General features: G+C 39.2%; 1 protein-coding gene across 7 annotated transcripts in view; it reads left to right on the top strand.

Moving 5' to 3' along the window:
* KATNAL1 (katanin catalytic subunit A1 like 1) overlaps positions 1–19,683 on the top strand; it is a 90,867-nt gene that overhangs the window by 48,865 nt on the left and 22,319 nt on the right. For all 7 annotated transcript variants that reach the window (XR_016388729.1, XR_016388728.1, XM_022574578.2 and 4 more), the window contains exons 7-9: positions 4,379–4,537; positions 5,271–5,397; positions 6,659–6,793. Coding sequence is in view for 5 of the 7 variants with exons in the window: in XM_022574578.2 (XP_022430286.2) it covers positions 4,379–4,537; positions 5,271–5,397; positions 6,659–6,793 (421 nt within the window). In the remaining 2 variants the exon portion in view is untranslated. The remainder of the gene's footprint in view (positions 1–4,378; positions 4,538–5,270; positions 5,398–6,658; positions 6,794–19,683) is intronic.

Below are 19,683 nucleotides of genomic sequence, written 5' to 3' on the forward strand. Positions count from 1 at the left end.
AAGTAATATAGGTATAAAACTGCTGCTTGCATGGTAAAGAACGGCAGCACTGTAGTTTCTTTGTGTGTTTATTAACACGGTTTGTAAAGGTTGGGGGAGGTTGGGCAGCCCTCAGGTACCTGGATTTGGATTTGTGGTTGCGATATGCTGCCTCTGCCTGGCAGGAGAGGGGCCTGGAGTGGTGGAACTATAGTCTTTAGAGTCACTTCCCTCAGGGGCGCTGAGCTAGAGATGAGTTTTAAGAATTTTCTAGATGTCTGTTTTTGTAAATAAAAAGTTAGCAAGGGGCTTCCTTGGTGGCGCAGTGGTTGAGAGTCCGCCTGCCGATGCAGGGGACGTGGGTTCGTGCCCCGGTCCGGGAAGATCCTACATGCTGCGGAGCGGCTAGGCCGGTGAGCCATGGCCGCCGAGCCTGCGCATCCGGAGCCTGTGCTCCGCAACGGGAGAGGCCACAACAGTGAGAGGCCCGCGTATCAAAAAAAAAAAAAATAAAGTTAGCAAGCAAATTAAATAGTAATAGTGCATAGTCATAGAATAAGTGTTTGATCAAATAAATTATCTTTTTAAAAGCCGGCGTATTTCTCAGTAATTAATTAGTTTGAACACTTCATCTAGGCTTGGTGTAATTCTCAGATGTAATCAGAATGTTTATATCTTTTTAGCTTGCCCAGGACTAGTTCCTCCTAAGTTCAGTGTTTTCATTTTAGCGTATTAAAAACCCTTCCAACAGCTGCTGCCTGGAACTTTTTTTGGTCTTAGCCATAGGCAGACTCTTTCTTTACTCTGACTGGTAGAGTGAAATAAAAGCATGATCTTACTTTGCCCTTCTGAATTAGCTGGGAAGGTCTTTTACCTTCGCAATACCTCTTCCTTGTTTGATGTGCCTAAAAGTAGAGAGGAGGAGAAATTGTGTGTTTACATAAATGGCTTGGAACACCCATGGCATTTTGATTGCCTCTCACAACTTAAAAACTTTTATAGACTGTTTGTTATAGATTTACCTAATTTGGGGACCATATTACCATAAATTTCCCCTTTATTATAACTTTAAAAACAATGTTTAAAAGAAATAATAAGGCCTTGATAAAATAGGTATTTAAAGGAGTTTTAAAACAGCTGGAATGGTAGGTATAACCTATGTATCATGACGAGCCCTGTACACTTTTAGCAAGAGGGTAATTTGCAAATGTATGAAGATCACCTTGGCAGCAGTATGCAGGCTGGATTGGAGATGGGCATAGATGGATACAGAGAGGAGTCTGATCAGGAGGCTGTTGCAATAGTCTAGCCAAACGATGAGGACCTGAACAAAGGCGTTCGTTATTTGGCCAATGAAGAATGAGTGGATCTGTGAGAGGTATTTAAAAGGTGTAAGTGATAACATTATGACGTGATGGTTTATAGGGGTAGGGAGAGGAACAAGTTGTATGACTCCTAGATTCCAGGCTTGAATTACAGGAGTATGCAGTTGCTCGGATACCAGCTACCCAAAATTGGGCCAAACTTCACAGGTTGAGGTCAGTTTTCCACAAGACTGCCCTCACTTCAGATGCCAACCACAAATTTGGGGGTCCCCAGGTCACCCTCACTCTGACAGCTGGCTATAAATTTGGGGGTTCTCACTGCAGCCTCAGGTTTGATAATTCTCTAGAATGACTCACAGAACTCAGGAAAGCATTGTACTTCCGATTATAGTTTTTGTTATAGCAAAAGGAGGCAGCTCAGAACTAGCCAAAGGAAGAAGTGCGTAGGGTGAGATCTGGGGGGATGCTGACAGTGTAGCTTCTGTTGTCCTTTCCCTTGCAAGCAGGATGCTTTACCCTCCTAGCGCATGGATGTGTGACAGTATACACAGTACTGCCAACAGGGAAGCTCACTCAGGCTTCAGTGTCCAGAGGTTTTACTGGGGTTTCATTGCATAGTCATAATTGATTGAATGGATGCCCATATGTCTCAATCTCCAGTCTCCCTTCTCTCCCCAGAGGTCTGGTTGACATCGCATGCTCAAAGCCCCAGCCTGCTAATCACAGGGTTGGTTTTTTGGGCAAGGCCAGCCCCCATCCTGAGTCATCTCATTAGCATAATCTATATAGGGACCCACCATGAGCCACCTTATTAGCCTAAAATTTCAGGGCCCAACATGAACAACAAAGACACTCCTTTCACTTGGGAAATTCCAAGGGTTTAGAGTCTGCCTCCCAGGAACTAGGGAAAAGGGCCAGCCAAATTCTTCATTAAATAGGGTACAGTGAACTGATACTGGAAATGAAGGAGAGGAGCAGATTTAAATAGAAACAAAATATATTTAGGTGAAAACTCAGTGGGTAATTGGAAATAGAGGTCTGGAGCTCGGGCTAGAGTTTAAGTTTAAATTAAAATTGTGAGATATAAGTGGTGGTTGATAATTTGGGTATGGATGAAATTGTTCAAGGAGTTTTATAAAGGGTTTTCAAAAGAGCAAAAGATTTAGAATTGCTTTGGGAATATAAAGGGCAGGGGCAAGAGGAGACCTGAAAGCCACTGAAGATGGTCATGAGAAGGAGAAGCATCAAGAAAGAACCGTGTCATAGAACCAACCTAGGGAGCAGGGGTTTCAGGGAGAAGGGAATGAACACCAGGTATCGGCACCATCCAAGGTCAGAGAGAGGGAAAGAAGCTGTGAGTTGAAAAGTGACCATTGGTTGGGACTTCCCTGGACATCCAGTGGTTAAGACTCCGTGCTTCCAAGCAGTGGGTGCGGGTTCGATTCCTGGTCAGGGAACTAGGATCCCGCGTACTGCGCAGTGGTGCAGCCAAAAAAAAAATATGTAAAACTCAAAACAGAAAAGGAAAGAAAAGTGACCATTGGATTAGTAAATTAGGTATTTTTAGTGAAGGAGTAGAGGCAGAAGTCAGACTGTAGCTTGTGAAGAACAAATAGTAAACATAAACCATTTCTTTAAGAAGGTTGGCTGGGAAGGGGAAGGAAGAGGTAGATAGTAGCCAGAGGATTTGTAGGGTCAAGTGAAGGATTTTATTTTTTAAATAAATAGAGCCCACAGAGGAGGAGATACAGGAAATAGAGGAGATAATTGACAGGGTAATGTCATGAGGAGGGGAAATTTATAAACGCTGTACTGTATCTATGAGCTGTGTCTGCGCACAGATGCTAACCCTGGAAATTATCTCCTGCTGGACATGACCACATTAATGACATTACGGGAACTGAGAGGGCATTGAGAGGGGATGGTGGAAAGAGAAATAGAAACTTTTCTATAGCTGTGCCAATGCCATTAGTTGTCTTTACAGTTTTCAAAATATCAATCTCATGTATAAAGCCTTCTTGCAAAGCAAAAATTTTTCTTGTAAAACTAGTGTTTCAAATCCTAGTGATCCCTGGTTGTCCTGGGTATCAAAATTCTATAGCTAGAAGAGCGTTTGGACGGTTTCTGAATTTAGAGTTTATGAAACTTTGATATGCACATAGTTTTCAAAGTTTAAATCCCCCAAAGCTAATTGAATTAAATTAACAAATGGCTCCAAATTCCTCTTAAGATCACGAACTATTATGCAAAAGAAATGTAGTGTTAACTATATATCTGAACTCTCATTAAAAGTGTTAGAAGAAAATAATAAGTATTTAAAAATCTGTTAGTCTTCAAGACTAGAGGATTGGTGTTCTTGGATAATTTTTACTCCTCATTGATTTATTTTTATGGAACGTTTTTCTGTTTGTTTCAAAGGTGAGAAGTAACTAAAGTTTATATTTTAGTCTATGTAGTGGCTTTTTCATTACTAACACTATCTTATGTAAACTCTTAACTGCCTAGCACAGTTAAACTGATAAAAGGCTAGCTGATTTGATTATGTTTGAATCACCACTAGATTTTAGCTACCTTATTTATTAACTGATGAATGGATCTTTATTTCTGATTAAAAGTGTATATTGTAAGTGTGTTGTTAAAGATAGGTTTTGTACCTTAGGAGGGCGAGGGATATATAATTCTGCTCCATGTGGTAGAGAATGTCATCTTATTTTCATTGCTTAAACAGAGCAGTCACTCTTAAGCGGTGCTCAAGACCATACATATTTGTCTTCTGCCAGGTTCAGTAAAATCGGTGGGCTCTTTCTAAATGTACCAGGAGATTCTTTGTTGTCTAGGCCCTTTGTTAGCCCATCTCTGAGTACCTCTGATTTGAGACCTTTTGTGAAACCATTCTTCATTTTTGTTTTTTCTGTCTGTGAAATGGTATTCGTGCCCAATGCGCCATGAGTTTACTGTGGCAGTTGAGCTTATCTTTTGATGGGAAGGGTTTCGTGTACAGTAATCGTTGCTGATATTCTATTAGAAAGCACATTAATCTGATAAATCATTTCGTGTGTCCTTTGGAATTTCAGGGCGTGCTGATGGCCGGGCCCCCAGGCACTGGTAAGACCATGCTGGCTAAAGCTGTCGCCACTGAGTGCGGTACAACATTCTTCAACGTCTCGTCTTCCACGCTGACGTCGAAGTACAGAGGGGAATCTGAGAAGTTAGTTCGTCTGTTGTTTGAAATGGTGAGTGATGTTATATTCGGATTTCAAAGCACTGTTGGTGTAGGCACGTGGTATCCCTTTAATCTAGATCCGTTCACCCAGGGATCCTTTTAAGAAAGGGCAAGTGTACTTATAGTTTCACAGTTCTTGACACGCTAATAAGACACGGGGCGGTGGGTTTTGTGGAGTGGTTGATGTGTCTTCAGCATACCTTCCTCTCTGAAGTAAAAGCCCTTTGGCGTCCCGCCCAGTTCAGGTAGAAGAGACTTTGGAAATGTGTGTGGTTTGACTGATATTTCTGGATCTCTAATGAGCTGGTGAGCAGAAGTATATTTTAACATATATTTTGAAAATCAGAAATTGATCTATCATTAAAGTTTGTTCCTTTTTCAAAGTAGTTTGCAGTAGCTACTTAAGACTGCATATTTGAGGATAGATTGGTGATTTATCTTTAGAAACTTTTTGTATTATGGAAATTTTCAAACACAAAAGTAGAAAGAATAGTACCGTGAATCCTCATGTATCTGTCACCTGACTTCACCAACCATATAACTTATCGTTTATGTTTAGAAATTTTTCTGTTTCTGATATGATTGATTAATTTAACCTCTGTCTATAAGCAAGTGATGGCATTAAAGCAGTGAGAAATTTCTGCTCTTTTTCACCATTGTTTTAGTCGGAGGAAATGTCTTTTAAAAACTTCAGATTATTTCAGGAGGTCATTAAATGATTTCTTTAAACTATTTTCACAAAGGCTAGGTTTTATGCCCCCACCACCATCTTCATTGATGAGATAGATTCTATCTGCAGTCGAAGAGGAACCTCTGATGAGCATGAGGCAAGTCGCAGGGTCAAGTCTGAGCTACTCATTCAGATGGATGGTAATTGATATTTAATTACTGTCTCTAAACTGTTTTGGTCCCTTTTTGAATTTTGTGTAGATTCATACTTTGGAAATTCTCAACGACCGGACTAGAAGGCAGCTGAATGTATTTGTAATCATTTATTCATCCACGCATTTGTACATTTGTTCATGCACTCAAAAAGTATCTATTGCTTACTTGCACCATCTCAGGTTCTGAGGTTAAAAAGAAAAGGACTGTTGTGGCCTTCAAGGAGCTTACCATTTAGAGCAAAGCCTTTAGAGATGTGGCTCAGGGTCCCAGGGGTCTTTAAGACTCTTTTAAAAGGTGTGCAAAGGCCAAACTATTTTCATAGTAATATCAAGATGTTATTTACCTTTTTCACTTTCATTCTCTCACAAATCTCATTTTTAATAATAAATGTTGATATACTACATGCACACAAAAGCTCTTTGGAGGTCAGTAGTCTTTAAGGGTATAAAAAGGATTCTGGGACCAAAAGTTTTGAGAACCACTGATCTAGTTGAGAAGCAGGCGCTTCACAGACAATTACAATACATTGTGAGTTCTGTGGTAGAACTAAACTCTGGGTTTAGTGAAAACATAGTACGAGAGGTACCACGCGGACTAAGGGAGTCATAGAAGGGAATAGCTGACTTGGGCTTTGAAATATTGGTATAAGTCATTCAGACAAAGAAGAAAAGGCTTTGGGGAGCCATTGGAGGAAGAGAGTGACGGGCCCAGAGCTACTTTTTAGAGATATATCACTCTGGTAGTTGTATGGTGAATAGGAGGCTACTTAAGCAAATTATGAGAAAACATATAATGTGTTAAAAAAAGTATATATATATATATATGTATATGTATGTATGTATGTATGTATGTATGTATATCCACAGTGCATTGTTTTAAAATAGCTGTGGTTATCCACCAACCATAGATACTAATTGAATACTTAAAACGTGTGTTGCATACAGTGCCAGGCACTATAAGATACATAAAATAATGTAGTACCAGGAGCTCCTTCCCTCAATGAGTTAACCGTCTTAATTTCTGTTAAAGTGTAATATGAGAGACAGGGGTGACTATGTTGTACTTGTTCTATAGCTATCTGTTGACTTGTCTGGTTCTGACACCATGCAGAGGTCAGAAGAACTGCATCATGTTCGTCATTGAGCCTCTACCACCAAGCCTGTGGCCGATGCTTAGAAATGTTAGTTGAATGAAAGAATAAAGGACTGTAAGAAAAACACTCTTCTTTCCCCCTTACTGTATATAGGAGTTGGAGGAGCATTAGAGAATGACGATCCTTCCAAAATGGTTATGGTATTGGCTGCTACTAATTTCCCATGGGACATTGATGAAGCATTGCGAAGGAGATTAGAAAAAAGGATATATATACCTCTCCCAACAGGTATGATGCCTTCCTTTTACTATATTTTGATCTTTCTTTTACTCTCTGTTACATTTTTCTATTTCTGTAGGTCTTTATTCCCTTGGCATTCCGCTTAAAGAAGTTTATAGCATCACAAAACCCATTTGTTATTTATGGAAACAGAGGCCTCAGTACTCTGCTGAAGTTTCTTACATTCAGAGGAGTGGTTGTGTTAATAAGTTGATAGGACATCTAAGTTTTACTTTTATTTATTTTTAATTAATTTATTTTTCTGGCCGTGTTGGGTCTTCGTTGCTGCGCGCAGGCTTTCTCTAGTTGTGGCAAGCGGGGGCTACTCTTCGTTGTGCTGTGCGGTCTTCTCATTGTGGTGGCTTCTCTCATTGCAGAGCACAGGCTCTAGGTGTGTGGGCTTCAGTAGTTGCAGCACACGGGCTCAGTAGTTGTGGCACGTGGGCCCTAGAGTGCACAGGCTTTAGTAGTTGTGGCGTGTGGGCTCAGTAGTTGTGGCATGCGGGCTCAGTAGTTGTGGCTCATGGGCTCTAGAGCGCAGGCTCAGTAGTGTGGTGCACGGGCTTAGCTGCTCCACAGCATGTGGGATCTTCCCTGACCAGGGATCAAACCCCATGCCGCTTGCATTGGCAGGCAGATTCTTAACCACTGTGCCACCAAGGGAAGTCCCTAAGTTTTACTTTTAAACTTGAGTCTTCATTAAAACTTACGTGGGGCTTCCCTGGTGGCGCAGTGGTTGGGAGTCCGCCTGCCGATGCAGGGGACGCAGGTTCGTGCCCCGTTCCAGGAGGATCCCACATGCTGTGGAGCGGCTGGGCCCGTGGGCCATGGCCACTGGGCCTGCGCCTCCAGAGCCTGTGCTCCGCAGCAGGAGAGGCCACAGCGGTGAGAGGCCCGCGTACTGCAAAAAAAAAAAAAACTTATGTGATACAAGTTTTTGTCCCTGTACTACAAAAAACAATGTACGTTGATAAGAATGTGAAAAATTTTAAATATTTTTATAATGAAAAAAACTTCAGTGATTAAAAATAAAGTTCTCTTGGGATCTTTTTTGAAGTATGCTGCTTTGAAAAGATATTTCATTCTGTTGATGAATGTTGACATTTTCATAAGTGAGTTTTTTCTTTTTATATTGAGATAAAATTTACATACAGTGTGAAATGTACAAATCTTAAGTGTACAGTTTGATGAGTTTTGACAAATGAATACTCTTGTTTAATCAGTACCCTACTCACGATGTGGACATTTATTTCACCTCGAAAGTTTCTCTGTGCCCCTACCAGTTGACTCAAACCCCTAACAGTCATTCACCTTCCTGAGTTTTAACACCATAGATTAGTTTTACCTATTACTAAACTTCATATAAATGGAATCATGACATATGTACTCTTGTGCATCTGGCTACTTCCACACAACATAATGTTTCTGAAATTCATCCATGTGGTTACATGTATCAGTAGTTTATTTGTGGTGTGATTACATGACAATTTGTTTATTCTCTTTTTGATAGACATTTGAGTTATTTCTAGTTTTTGGCTATTATGAATGAAGCTATAAATATTTTTGTATAGATCTTTTTATAGATGAATATTTTCAATTCTTTTGGGTAATATAGATAAGAAGAGAATAGGTGGATCATAGGGTAGGTATGTGTTTAACTTTATAATGCTCAAACCATTTTCCTAAGTGGTTGTACCATTTTATACTCTCACCATCAGTGAATGAGAATTCCAATACTTCCATATTTTTGCCAACATTTGGTATCGCCAGTATTTTAATTTTAGTCATTCCAGTAAGTGTGAAATGCCTTATTTTCTTTCAGTTTGTGGTTTGCCTTTCAATTTTCTTTATGGTGTCTTTTGATAAGCAGAAGTGTTAATTTTGATTAAGTTCTCTTGTCAGGTTTTTCTTTTATGGATAGTGCTTTTTGTATCTTAAGAAATCTTTGCTTACCACAAGGAGTCAAAGGTTTTCTCCTATATTTTCCTTTAGAAATTAGAGTTAGATCTGTGATCCATATTGAATTAATTTTTTTGTATATGTGTCAATTGTTGGTTGAGTTTCATTTTTTTTCATATGTATATTGAGTTGTTCTAGCATCACTTGTTAAAAGGAGTTTTATTTTTCCATTGAGTTACTTTGGCACCTTTGTTGAAAATTATTTTGCTGCATATATGTGGGTCTATTTCTGAATTCTCTGTTCTGTTCCACTGATTAAAAAAAATTAGATATAGGGTTATCCTGTCAGGTTATCTATTTTTCATTGAGTAGGCTTTGGTAGTTTGTGTTTTTCAAAAAATTTGTCCCTTTCCTCTAGGTTGTCAGGTTTATTGGGATTTGACCTAATACAAACATGGAAGCTGACTAAATGGTTTATGTGAGGCTGTTGATTTCATGTCTGGTTCTGGAACCTGAAGTCAGTAGGGAGGGCAGTAGGAAGAGAAGATGAAATGGTGGAAACAAGAACAAACTGTGTAACCTGTGGGGATGAGCTGGAACTCATGAGGATAGACTGGAACACACACTGGGCTCTCATTGCCTCTAAGAGTTACAACTTTGATGATTGCGGTGTCCTTTAGAAGAAGCTGGCACTCTTTGTAACAGCACTAAAGGTACACCTGGCTTAGGAGTCAAGCTGCAGGAGGAAATCTGACAGGAGCTGGAAAGAGTTGGAGGCCCAGGTGCTGTCCCTCACTAAAAAGATGAGCCGGCGGACAAGCGACAATAGGCCTCAGCTGCAAATGCTCTTCATGCCCTGAACTAACTTTCTGAGTTGATTTCAGTTCTGCCTTTCACATCTTGTCCATAATGACTGATGTGGTCCCCACTAACCCAGAACTATGTAAAGAAGAGAATTCTGAGAAGTGAAATTCTAACTTCACTGAAGTTGACACAGTACAAATCCACACACCTTATTTTCTGTTTTGTCTGTATGATCTATAATAATGGCTCAATTTTCATTCCTAGAAGAGGTAATTTGTGTTTTATCCCTGTTGTTCTTGATCATTCTTGCTAGACATTAATCAGTGTTATTAATCTTTTCAAAGAACCAGCTTCTTGCTTTGTTAATGTTCTGTTTTGTATTTCATTGATTTTTATCTCTTCTTATTTCTCCCTTATACTCTTGAGTTTAATTTTCTCTTTTTTTATGAAGTTAGAAACTTAGACTGTTGATTTTAAACCTTTGTTCTTTTTCTTTTAATATAAACATTTAAGGTTGTATTTCTCTTAAAGCACTGCTTTGGCTTCATCCCACAAATTTTGTTATATTTTCTTTACTATTCAATTAGAAATATTTAAAATTTTTCCTTTTTCTTTTTTTCTTTGACTCTTGAGTTATTTAGAAGTATGTGGTTTAGGGAATTCCGTGGCGGTCCAGTGGTTAGGATTCTGTCCTCTCACTGCTGAGGGCCCGGGTTCAATCCCTGGTTGGGGAGCTAAGATCCCACAAGCCGTGAGGCAAGGCTGAAGAAAAAAAAAAGAAGTATGTGGTTTAGTATCCAAATATTTGAGGATTTTCTAGATGTCTTGTTGTTGTTGATTTCTAATTTAATTCCACTATAATTGAGAACTACTCTGTAAGATGTCAGTTTTTGAATTTTGTTGAGATTTTATGATTCAGCACATAGTGTGTCTTGCTGACTGTTTCAGCGGCAGTTGAATAGAATATTTATTCTGTACTTGTTGAGACAATGTTCCATAAATGTCAGTTAGATCAAGTCGTTGTGATAGTATTGTTTAAATCTTCTAGATCCTTAATGATTTTTTGCTCTGGTTTTTTCTATCAATTATTGAGAGTGGGTGGTTAAACTTTTTAAGTATGATTGTGAATTGGTTTATTTTTCACTTTAATTCTGTAAATTTTTGCTTCATGCAGTTTGAAGTCCTGTCATTAGGTACATAAACAGTTATCATTATTATATCTTCTTGATTCTTCTACCTTTATGAAACATCTCTTCACCTCTGATTAAATCCTTTGACTTGATGTTTACTTTGATATTAATATAGCCTCACCATCTTTGTTTTGCTACTGTTTGCATGATATATCTGCTTCCTTCCTTTAGTTTTCACCTTGTACGTGTTTGTATTTGCAGTGCAGTTCTTGTAGACAGCATATAATTGGGTCTTACTATTTGTATAGTTTATCTTTGCTTTTTAATTGCAATATTTTGTCCATTGAAATATAATGTAATTATTGACATGGTTATGTTTAAGTCTGCCATTTTGCTATTTGTCCCTTTTGTTTGTTCGTTACTCTGTACCTCCTTTCTTAATTTCTCTTAATAGTTGACTCTTTTTTAGTATCCATTTTAATTTCCTTATTGGCTTTTAGCTATACTTAACTGTATATTTTTTAGCAGTTACTCTAGGGATTTACAATATGCATCTGTAACTTATTACAGTCACTGTAGAGCTAATATTGTACCACTTCATGTAAAATGCAAGAACCATTTGCCTCCCCCAGCCTTTGCGCTATTTTGTCATGTATTTTACATCTGCATACATTGTAAATCCAAACATATAATGGGCTTAAATTGTCAGTTCAAACTTAAATTAAGAGGAGCACAAATAGTAGTCTTTTCTGTTTACCTACATATTTAGCATCCACTGCTCTGCTTTCCTTTTTAAGGTTCAAGTTTCCAGCTGGGTCCGTCTCTCATTTGTCTAAAGAACTTCATTTAATAGTTAAGGTCTGCTAGCATCAAATTCAGTTTTTGTTTTCTGAAATGTCTTTATTTCACTCTTATTTCTGAAGGCTGTTTTTGACTGGTAAATAATTCTGGGTTGAAAGAGGGCTTTTTGTTTGTTTTTTGTTTTGTTTTGTTTTTCTCTCAGTGCTTATAAAGATATCATTCTATAATCTTCTGGCCTCCATTGTTTTTTTCATGTGAGGTCAGCTGCCACTCCTATCATTGTATGTAATATATCATTTTTCCTCTGGTTATTTTTTTAAATTCAGCTTTATTGAGGAATAATTTATATATACTAAGCTTTATCCACATAAAATTTGATGAGTTTGACAATTGCATACAGCCATGAAACACACCACAATCAAGATGCAGAGCATATCTTTCATCCTGAAAGGATTTCTTGTGCCCCTTTACAGTCCATTCTTCTCTCCCCAAAACACTTCCCACCTCAGGCAACCACTGATCTGATTTTTGTCACTATAGATTATTTTGAATTTCACATAAATAGGATCATACAGTATGTATTATTTTGTGACTAGCTTTTTTCACTCAGCATGATTATTTTGAGATTCATCGATGTTATTGTTTTTTATTGGTGAGTAGTATTCTGTTATATGACCGTACCACAGATTATTTATCTATTCTCTTATTGATGGATATTTAGATAATTTCTAGTTTGGGACTGTTATAAGTAAAGTTGCTATAAACATTCATGTTCAGTTCTTTGTGTAGACATATGTTTTCATTTCTCTTGGATAAATACCTGTGAGTATATGTTTAACTATAGAAAACAAGCTGGTATTTTCTTGAGTGTTTGTCCTCTACAGCTGACTTTTTAGATATTCTATTTATCATTGTTTTTCAGCAGTTTGACTATGATGTACCTCTGTGGGGTTTTCCTTTTATTTATCCTACATGTGTGTTGGACTTTCTGATATTGCTGCACAGATCACCGGGACTCTGTTAAATTTTTTTTCAATCTTTTTTCTTTCTGTTCCTCAGGTTGGTAGTTTCTGTTCACTTGTCTTCATGTTCACTGACACTGTTTTCTTCTGCCATCGCCAATCTGCTTTTAATCCTGTCCAAATCCTGTCCAGTGAATTTTTCATTTCACATGTATTGACATTTTGCAAATCTAGCATTTCTGTTTTGTTGGGGTTTTTTTTATAGTTTCCATTGCTTTGCTGGGATTCCTCATCTGATCATTGATTTTGTGTATATTTTCCTTTAATTCTTTGAGATGTTTCTCTCCAAAAGGTGGAGCTTAATTCCCCTCCTCTTGAAAATGGATTGGACTTAGTGATTTGCTTCTAAGGAAAAGAATATGGCAGAAGTGATGCCATATGACTTCCAAGGCTAGATCATAAAAAGGATTAAACCTTTTTATCTGAAGGCCATCTGCTGACAGAAATCCCTCTTGCTCTGGGGACCTCTTTTGTTCTGTTCAGGCCTTCAGCTGATAGATTGAGGCCCACCCACATTATGGAGCACAGTCTGCTGTACTCAGAGTCCAGCAACTTAAATATTAATTTCATCCAAAAACACCCTCACAGAAACATCTAGAATAATGTTTGAACAGATATCTGGGCACTGTGGCCCAGCCATGTTGACACATAAAATTAACCATCACAGACCCTAAACTAGAATTTTCTAGCTAAACTGCTCCCAAACTCCTGATGCACAGAAACCGTGAGGGTAATAACTTGTTGTTTTAAGCCACTAAGTTTTAGTATAATATGCTGTTCTGAAATAGGTAATTGATATACTACTTTATAGTTTTTGTCAGCTAATTCTAACATGCGGAACATCTGTTTCTATTTGCTATTTAAAAAATTTTTCATGTATGGGTCACATTTTTCTGTTTCTTCACACATTCAGTAATTTTTATTGTATGCTCTACATTTTAGAGAGTCTGGATTATGTTGTTTTCTTTTAAACGGTGTTGAGATTTGTTCTGGCAGGCACTCAAATTATGGGCAGAACTTAAAAAGTCACTTTGCAGTTCTTTACTCTTTGTTGACTAATGCATGAAAACAGTTGCCTGTTATATTTTAATAGTTGTTTACCATAGAAGGATAAGTCTGATACCATTTTTTTTAATGATGGCCAGAAGTCATAGCCTCCCCTATGACTTTTGAAACTTAATTATTGTAATATTCCTTATTCACTTTTGCAACTAGATCTCAAGGGTGTATATAAATAATTGGTAGATTTCTAGTCCACAGATTACATCTTGTATTGTCTTTCCTGACTGCTACTACATATTCTATTAATTCTAATAATATCATTACTTAAACAGAAAAAATTTTCTTAAAATAATGCTTAACTTACTAATTGAGCTTACAGAATAATAAACTTATTTAAAGCAATAATGGAAGTGATTCAAACTGTCCTGAAATATTACTCCTCCCAGAAGCAGCTCCTAGTGTCTGGCTTGCTCTTCTATTAGTCACATGAAGATTTGAAATTTGAGTGGTTTATTATCACTTCCGATTTAATAAATTTCTTCCCTTTCTCTTTCCCCCTTTTTTCTCTTCTTCCTTGCTTTCTAAACAAAATATGTGTATGACACCTAGTGTATTTATTTATTTATTTATTTATTTATTTATTTATTTATTTGCAATACGCGGGCCTCTCACTGTTGTGGCCTCTCCCGTTGCGGAGCACAGGCTCCGCACGCGCAGGCTCAGCGGCCATGGCTCACGGGCCCAGCCGCTCTGCGGCATATGGGATCCTCCCGGACCAGGGCACAAACCCATGTCCCCTGCAACGGCAGGCGGACTCTCAACCACCGCGCCACCAGGGAAGCCCGACACCTAGTATATTTATATGAAATCTTTTAATTTTGCTATGGTGCACAATGATTATAAATAAAAAATTAATACTGATGGGGAAAATAAAAGCTTTACTACTTGAATTGACATCATTTGAGCTTTTGTACTTTGAACTTTAATTCACTATAACAGACAGAAAAAATATAGTTAGAAAAATAATTGATGATAGGAATTTTATAAACCGCTGAGGAAAGCTTGGGTTGAGGACAAAGATATACTTTATGGTACAAAGATAGGAATTCAGCTTTCTTTGAAATATTGGAGAAGAACATAGACCTGGCTGACTATTGGGATTTTTTCTAAACTTGTTTTCCTTTATGAAAAGGTTATGTTATAGGTAATGGTAAAGGTAATAGTCATTATAGGTAATGACTTTTAGGTGCTTCTCTTTGCTCATTACTAGTCTGAATGTGTGTACCTCATGACCACAGAACTTGAGAAATTGCTTTCTCCTAAAGGGCTCCCGAACAAATAATCATAATTAGAACTCCACCCTTTCTAACTTCTTCTTTTATCTGTGTTAATTAATTTCACAGGTGCTTATTTAGCTCTTTGCTATTTATTAGGTACTGTGGGAATATAAAGTGTACAATCCTTGTCCTTAGAGAACTCACTGTGTGGTTGGAAGGGGGCATACACCTACCCTAACAGCAGGGAAACAAGGGAGCATGTGATACTGGAGTTGCCCATAGTACTTCTGGGGTGGAAACGTGGAATAGTAAATTCTGACTGAGGTACTTAGGGGAGACTTCATGGAGGAAGTTGCGTTTTCGCTGAATTTCCATAGAGAAGAACAGAAACAAAGGCATGGTTGCTTGAAAGTGAATGGCCAGCTGTTGTGGCCGGAACATCTGGTGGGATAAAAGGGTCTGGAAGAGACAGATAAAGAAAATTTGGAAAGATGCGAGAACTGAAAGAATGATTTGGAAATCTAGGGTAAAATTAATGGAAAGAAAAGTAGATTATATTAAAGTAAATAAGTTGAAGGACATTTTATGAACAAAAGCAACCATGAAAAGCAATTTTTAGTTGGAAAAGGCAAGAAGTATAAGAATGAAAATAGATAAAACAAGGAAAGCCACCCAAAAAGGCATATTGTAAGTTACGTAATTTACATAAAGAAATATGCAGATTTCTTTAAGATTGCGAGGCAATTAGAACTTGATGGCAAGAAAAGTCAGTGTATCAGTTACTCTTGCTGTTTAACATACCATTCCAAACAGTCTTCTTTTGCTCACAGATTCTGGGATCAGGAATTCGGATTGGGCACCGCAGGGATGGTTTGTGTCTGTTCCATGATGTCTGGGTCACAACTGGAAGATCAGCAGCTGAGGGTGACTCCACATCTGGAGCCTGGCATCATCTGGAGTGTCTTCACACACATGCCTGGTGGCTGAGGCCTGGGGCCTCAGGTGGGGCTGTCTTTCTGGAGCACCTCTGTGTTACTTGGGGTTATTCCATGTGGCCTGGGCTTCCTCAGGCATGGTGGCCTCAGCTTGTCACATTTCATACGTGGTAGGTCAGGGCCCCAGGTGTGATTGTTCCACTGGAAAAGGTGGAAGGTGCATTGCTTCTTATGACCTAGCCTTGGGGGTCACGTAATGTCACCTCTGCTGTACTCTGGGTTGAAGCATTTACAAGCTCCCCCATTTTCAAGAGGAGGGGAATCAGACTACCTCTGGGTGGAGGAGTGGAAGGCCACATTGTAGAAGCGTGTGTGGGAGGAGAGGCTCGTGCACCATGTTGGTAAATACAACCTGCGGTAGTCAACAGATGGAAGAAGTCAGGTGACAGGCACAGGTGGAGCTTGGCCTTATACCAAGTCTCTTCTTACTTTATGCATCTGAATTATGGCCGCAACCACTGCTCAGCCTAATGAACTCCTTTCTCCAGCCCCCTTCATTTAGTTGTTTGGCTTTTAGGCCAACCTCCCTAAACCACCAAGGCACCACAGAGTCTCTTAGACTCTGAGTGATTCTTATTTCCTATCCCATCAGGGTCAGAGTACTTTTTTTTTAAACTGTAAGTTCATACCTTATCTATCCTATTTGTGTCTATTTGCATTTCTTAATACTGTGTTGTACTTTTCTACTTACCTTTTTTTTCATTCGTGCTTCTTCCTGCTTCCATGTCATAATTTATGGTGCTCTCATTTCCCAGGTTGTTCTCCCTCTTCCTTTGTATTTAAATTTTATTGATTTTTCAAAGTCGACATGAAAGCATACCAATTCTGTGAAGTCTTCTTTGCCGTGGTCTCTCTCCCTGTGTGGACTTCACTCCCCTGGGTGTTTCCTCTGTGCTATCTAACCCCCAGGTGGTCCTTAATAGAAGGGATCTGGCTTTTCTCCGTCTCTCGCTAATCCTGTTTGTTGATTGACTGAACGTGGTGTGCGTGATGGGGCGACCGCCATTTACTGAGCGCTGCCTGTGGACTGGGCTTTACGTGTATTAGCTCATTTAACCCTCACATCAGGCTTGTGAGGTAGATTCTGTTCTTATCTTTACTTATGAGAAACTGAGGCCCCGGGCAGTTAGGTATCTTGCCCGGTGCGGCAGAGCAGGGATGTGCGCCCCGGCCATTCTGGCCCCACAGCACCCACTCCTTATCTGTCGTGCTGGACTGCCTCCAGTACTCAAGAAGAAGTTGTGTGATCCATCTAACAGTGTTTATTTAAATTTCAAATGTGTATTAACTTGCTTATGTAGCATTGGCAGTTCTTTATACTGTTGTTAACACATTAACCCCTCGTTAAATCCTTTCACAAGCTTATTACATATCATTAATTCAGTTTTATAGAGATGATAAATCCTGCTTAGAATCTTCTGACAAATCATTGATACAACCAGTATTAAAAGTTATCTTTCCCAAATCATAGTTACTAGGGAAGAGGAGGATGCTTCCTACTAAGCTTCAGTCCCACCAGCCCTCACTTATGAGCAGCTTTATGCTCCAAAGTTCATTTAAGTCGACTGTCAAGAACTTTGCTTCGGGCTTCCCTGGTGGCGCAGTGGTTGGGAGTCCGCCTGCCGATGCAGGGGACACGGGTTCGTGCCCCGGTCCGGGGGGATCCCGCGTGCCGTGGAGCAGCTGGCCCCTGAGCCATGGCCACTGAGCCTGCACGTCCAGAGCCTGTGCTCCGCAACGGGAGAGGCCACAACAGTGAGAGGCCCACGTACTGCAAAAAAAAAGAAAAAAGAAAAAAAAAAGAACTTTGCTTCTGGGGGCGAATGCGTTATATTAAACTTGATGCTTTAAGTTCTTCGGGCAGGCCATGGTAAAACGTTTTGATTTGCAAATACAGTGGTGTTCTAACATGGGAACTGAAAGAGCAAAGTGATGTTCGTTCACTAACATCCACCTGCTGTATGTGGAGCTCTTGGGCTGAACTTGGAGCTTTCCCTGCGGCATCCGGAGCACGAGCACCTCGTGCAGCAGTGGCCCTGTGAGCTCCCTCCCTTCCCCGTCTTTCTTCCCACGCCCCTCTGGCTGACCACCTGAGCGGAGGACTTCCTGGGCCCGCACCACCTGTGGGTACCCATGCTCACTGCAGGGGGGTGCCTGTGGCAGAAGATGGTCAAGGATAGGAGCTCCCGAGGTGAAGGGATTCTGGAGGTCACAATTTTCTAGTCACACGCAGATCCTGCCTGCTTGCTGCTTCTCTTTTCACCCTGGCTGCTCTTTGCGTTGCTTTGCTCCATCTTACTTCAAGCGTGTGTGTGTGTGTGTGTGTGTGTGTGTGTGTGTATGAAATATAACTCAGATACAAAAAAAATCTGTTAAAATGTCCAATTTATCCAATAATTGGCAAAGCAAACAACTGTCGAAGCACCTGCTGGGACAGGAAGTGGAGCAGTGTCAGGCCTCCGCGCTCTGTAGTATGTTCCTTCCCGGCACAACTCCCTTCCAGTTCCTGCTGGTAATCACTGTCACTGCTTCTAGGGAAATAATTTATTGTTTTTCCTTACAATTTTATCACCTAGTAATGTATCCCCACACACAGTTTTACCTCCTTTTAAACTTTACATAAATGAATCACATTAATTGTGTTCATTTGTAGCTTGCCTATTTTGCTCAGTGTGTTTTTAAGATTCATCCATGTTATGACGCGTAGAGGCAGCTCGTGTTTGTGGCAGTGTGCTGTTGCATTGTATTAGTTTGCTAGGGCTGCCATAACACAGTACACCCACAGACTGGGTGACTTAAACAAGGGAAACTTATTTTATCACAGTTCTGTAAGCTACAGGTCCAAGATGAAGGTGTTGGCAGGATTGGTTTCCTTCTAGGGCCTCTTTCCTTAGCTTGTAGATAGCCATTTTCTTTTAATGTCCTCATGTGGTCTTTCCTCATGTTGTGTGTCTCTGTGTCCTAGTCTTCTTGTAAAGATACATATTGGATTAGGTCATATTGGATTAGGGCCCACCCATCTGACTCATTTTACCTTAATTACCTTTTTAAAGGTCCTGTCTCCAAATACAGTCACATTCTGAGGTATCAGAGGTTAGAGCTTCAACATAAGAATTTAGCAGGGGACACAGTTCAGCCCATAACATCCATTATGTGATTATGCCACAATTATCCATCATATTTTTTGATGGACGTTATGATTATTTCCAGTTTTAGGCTATTATACTGCTATGAACATTCTTCTACATGTATAATGGTGCAAGTGCCTAAGTTTCTTTAGGCCAGGATGGAGCATTCCATCCTAGGAGTGAATTGCTAGGTCATGTTGCATAGCTGAAACATCAGTGGATAAATCCAGGCTGTCTTCCAGAGTGGTTGCTTCAGTTTACACTCCTCCCAGCAATGTATGAGAGTTCCCATTGTTTCACAATTTTCCATCACTTGGTATTGTCAGACTTTTAAATGCGTACCAGTCTTTTGGTGTGCAGTGCTTATTGCGGTTTAATTTGTATTTCCTATATTATTAAAGAATTTGAACATCTTTTCCTTTATTGATTGGCCATTTTGATTTTGTGATATATTTGTTCAAGTTTTTTGTCCATTTTTCTATTAGGTGGTCTGACATTTTCTTATTGATTTGTAGGAAGTCCTTAAATATTCTAGATATAAGTTTTTTGTTAAATCTGGTGTAAATATTTTCTCAAACTCTGTAGATTGTGTGTTTTCACTGTTTTACAGTCTTGATGAATAGGCATTCCTAATTTTAATGGGGTCAGTTTATCCGTCTTTTTCCATGTAGTCGATTTTTTAATGTATCTTAAGAATATTTACTGTGAGGTCATTAAGATAGATTCCTGTTTTATCTTCTAAAATGCTTATAATTTTGCATCTTATGTTTAGCTCAGTAATATATCCGGCACTGATTTTTATGCATGGTGAGGATGACCCAGTCCCATTTTTTCTCTGTGA

Source organism: Delphinapterus leucas, chromosome 18, assembly GCF_059928025.1.
Source record: "Delphinapterus leucas isolate spDelLeu-1000000601 "Yukka" chromosome 18, BTC_Dleu_Yukka2, whole genome shotgun sequence".
Lineage (NCBI taxonomy): Eukaryota > Metazoa > Chordata > Mammalia > Artiodactyla > Monodontidae > Delphinapterus > Delphinapterus leucas.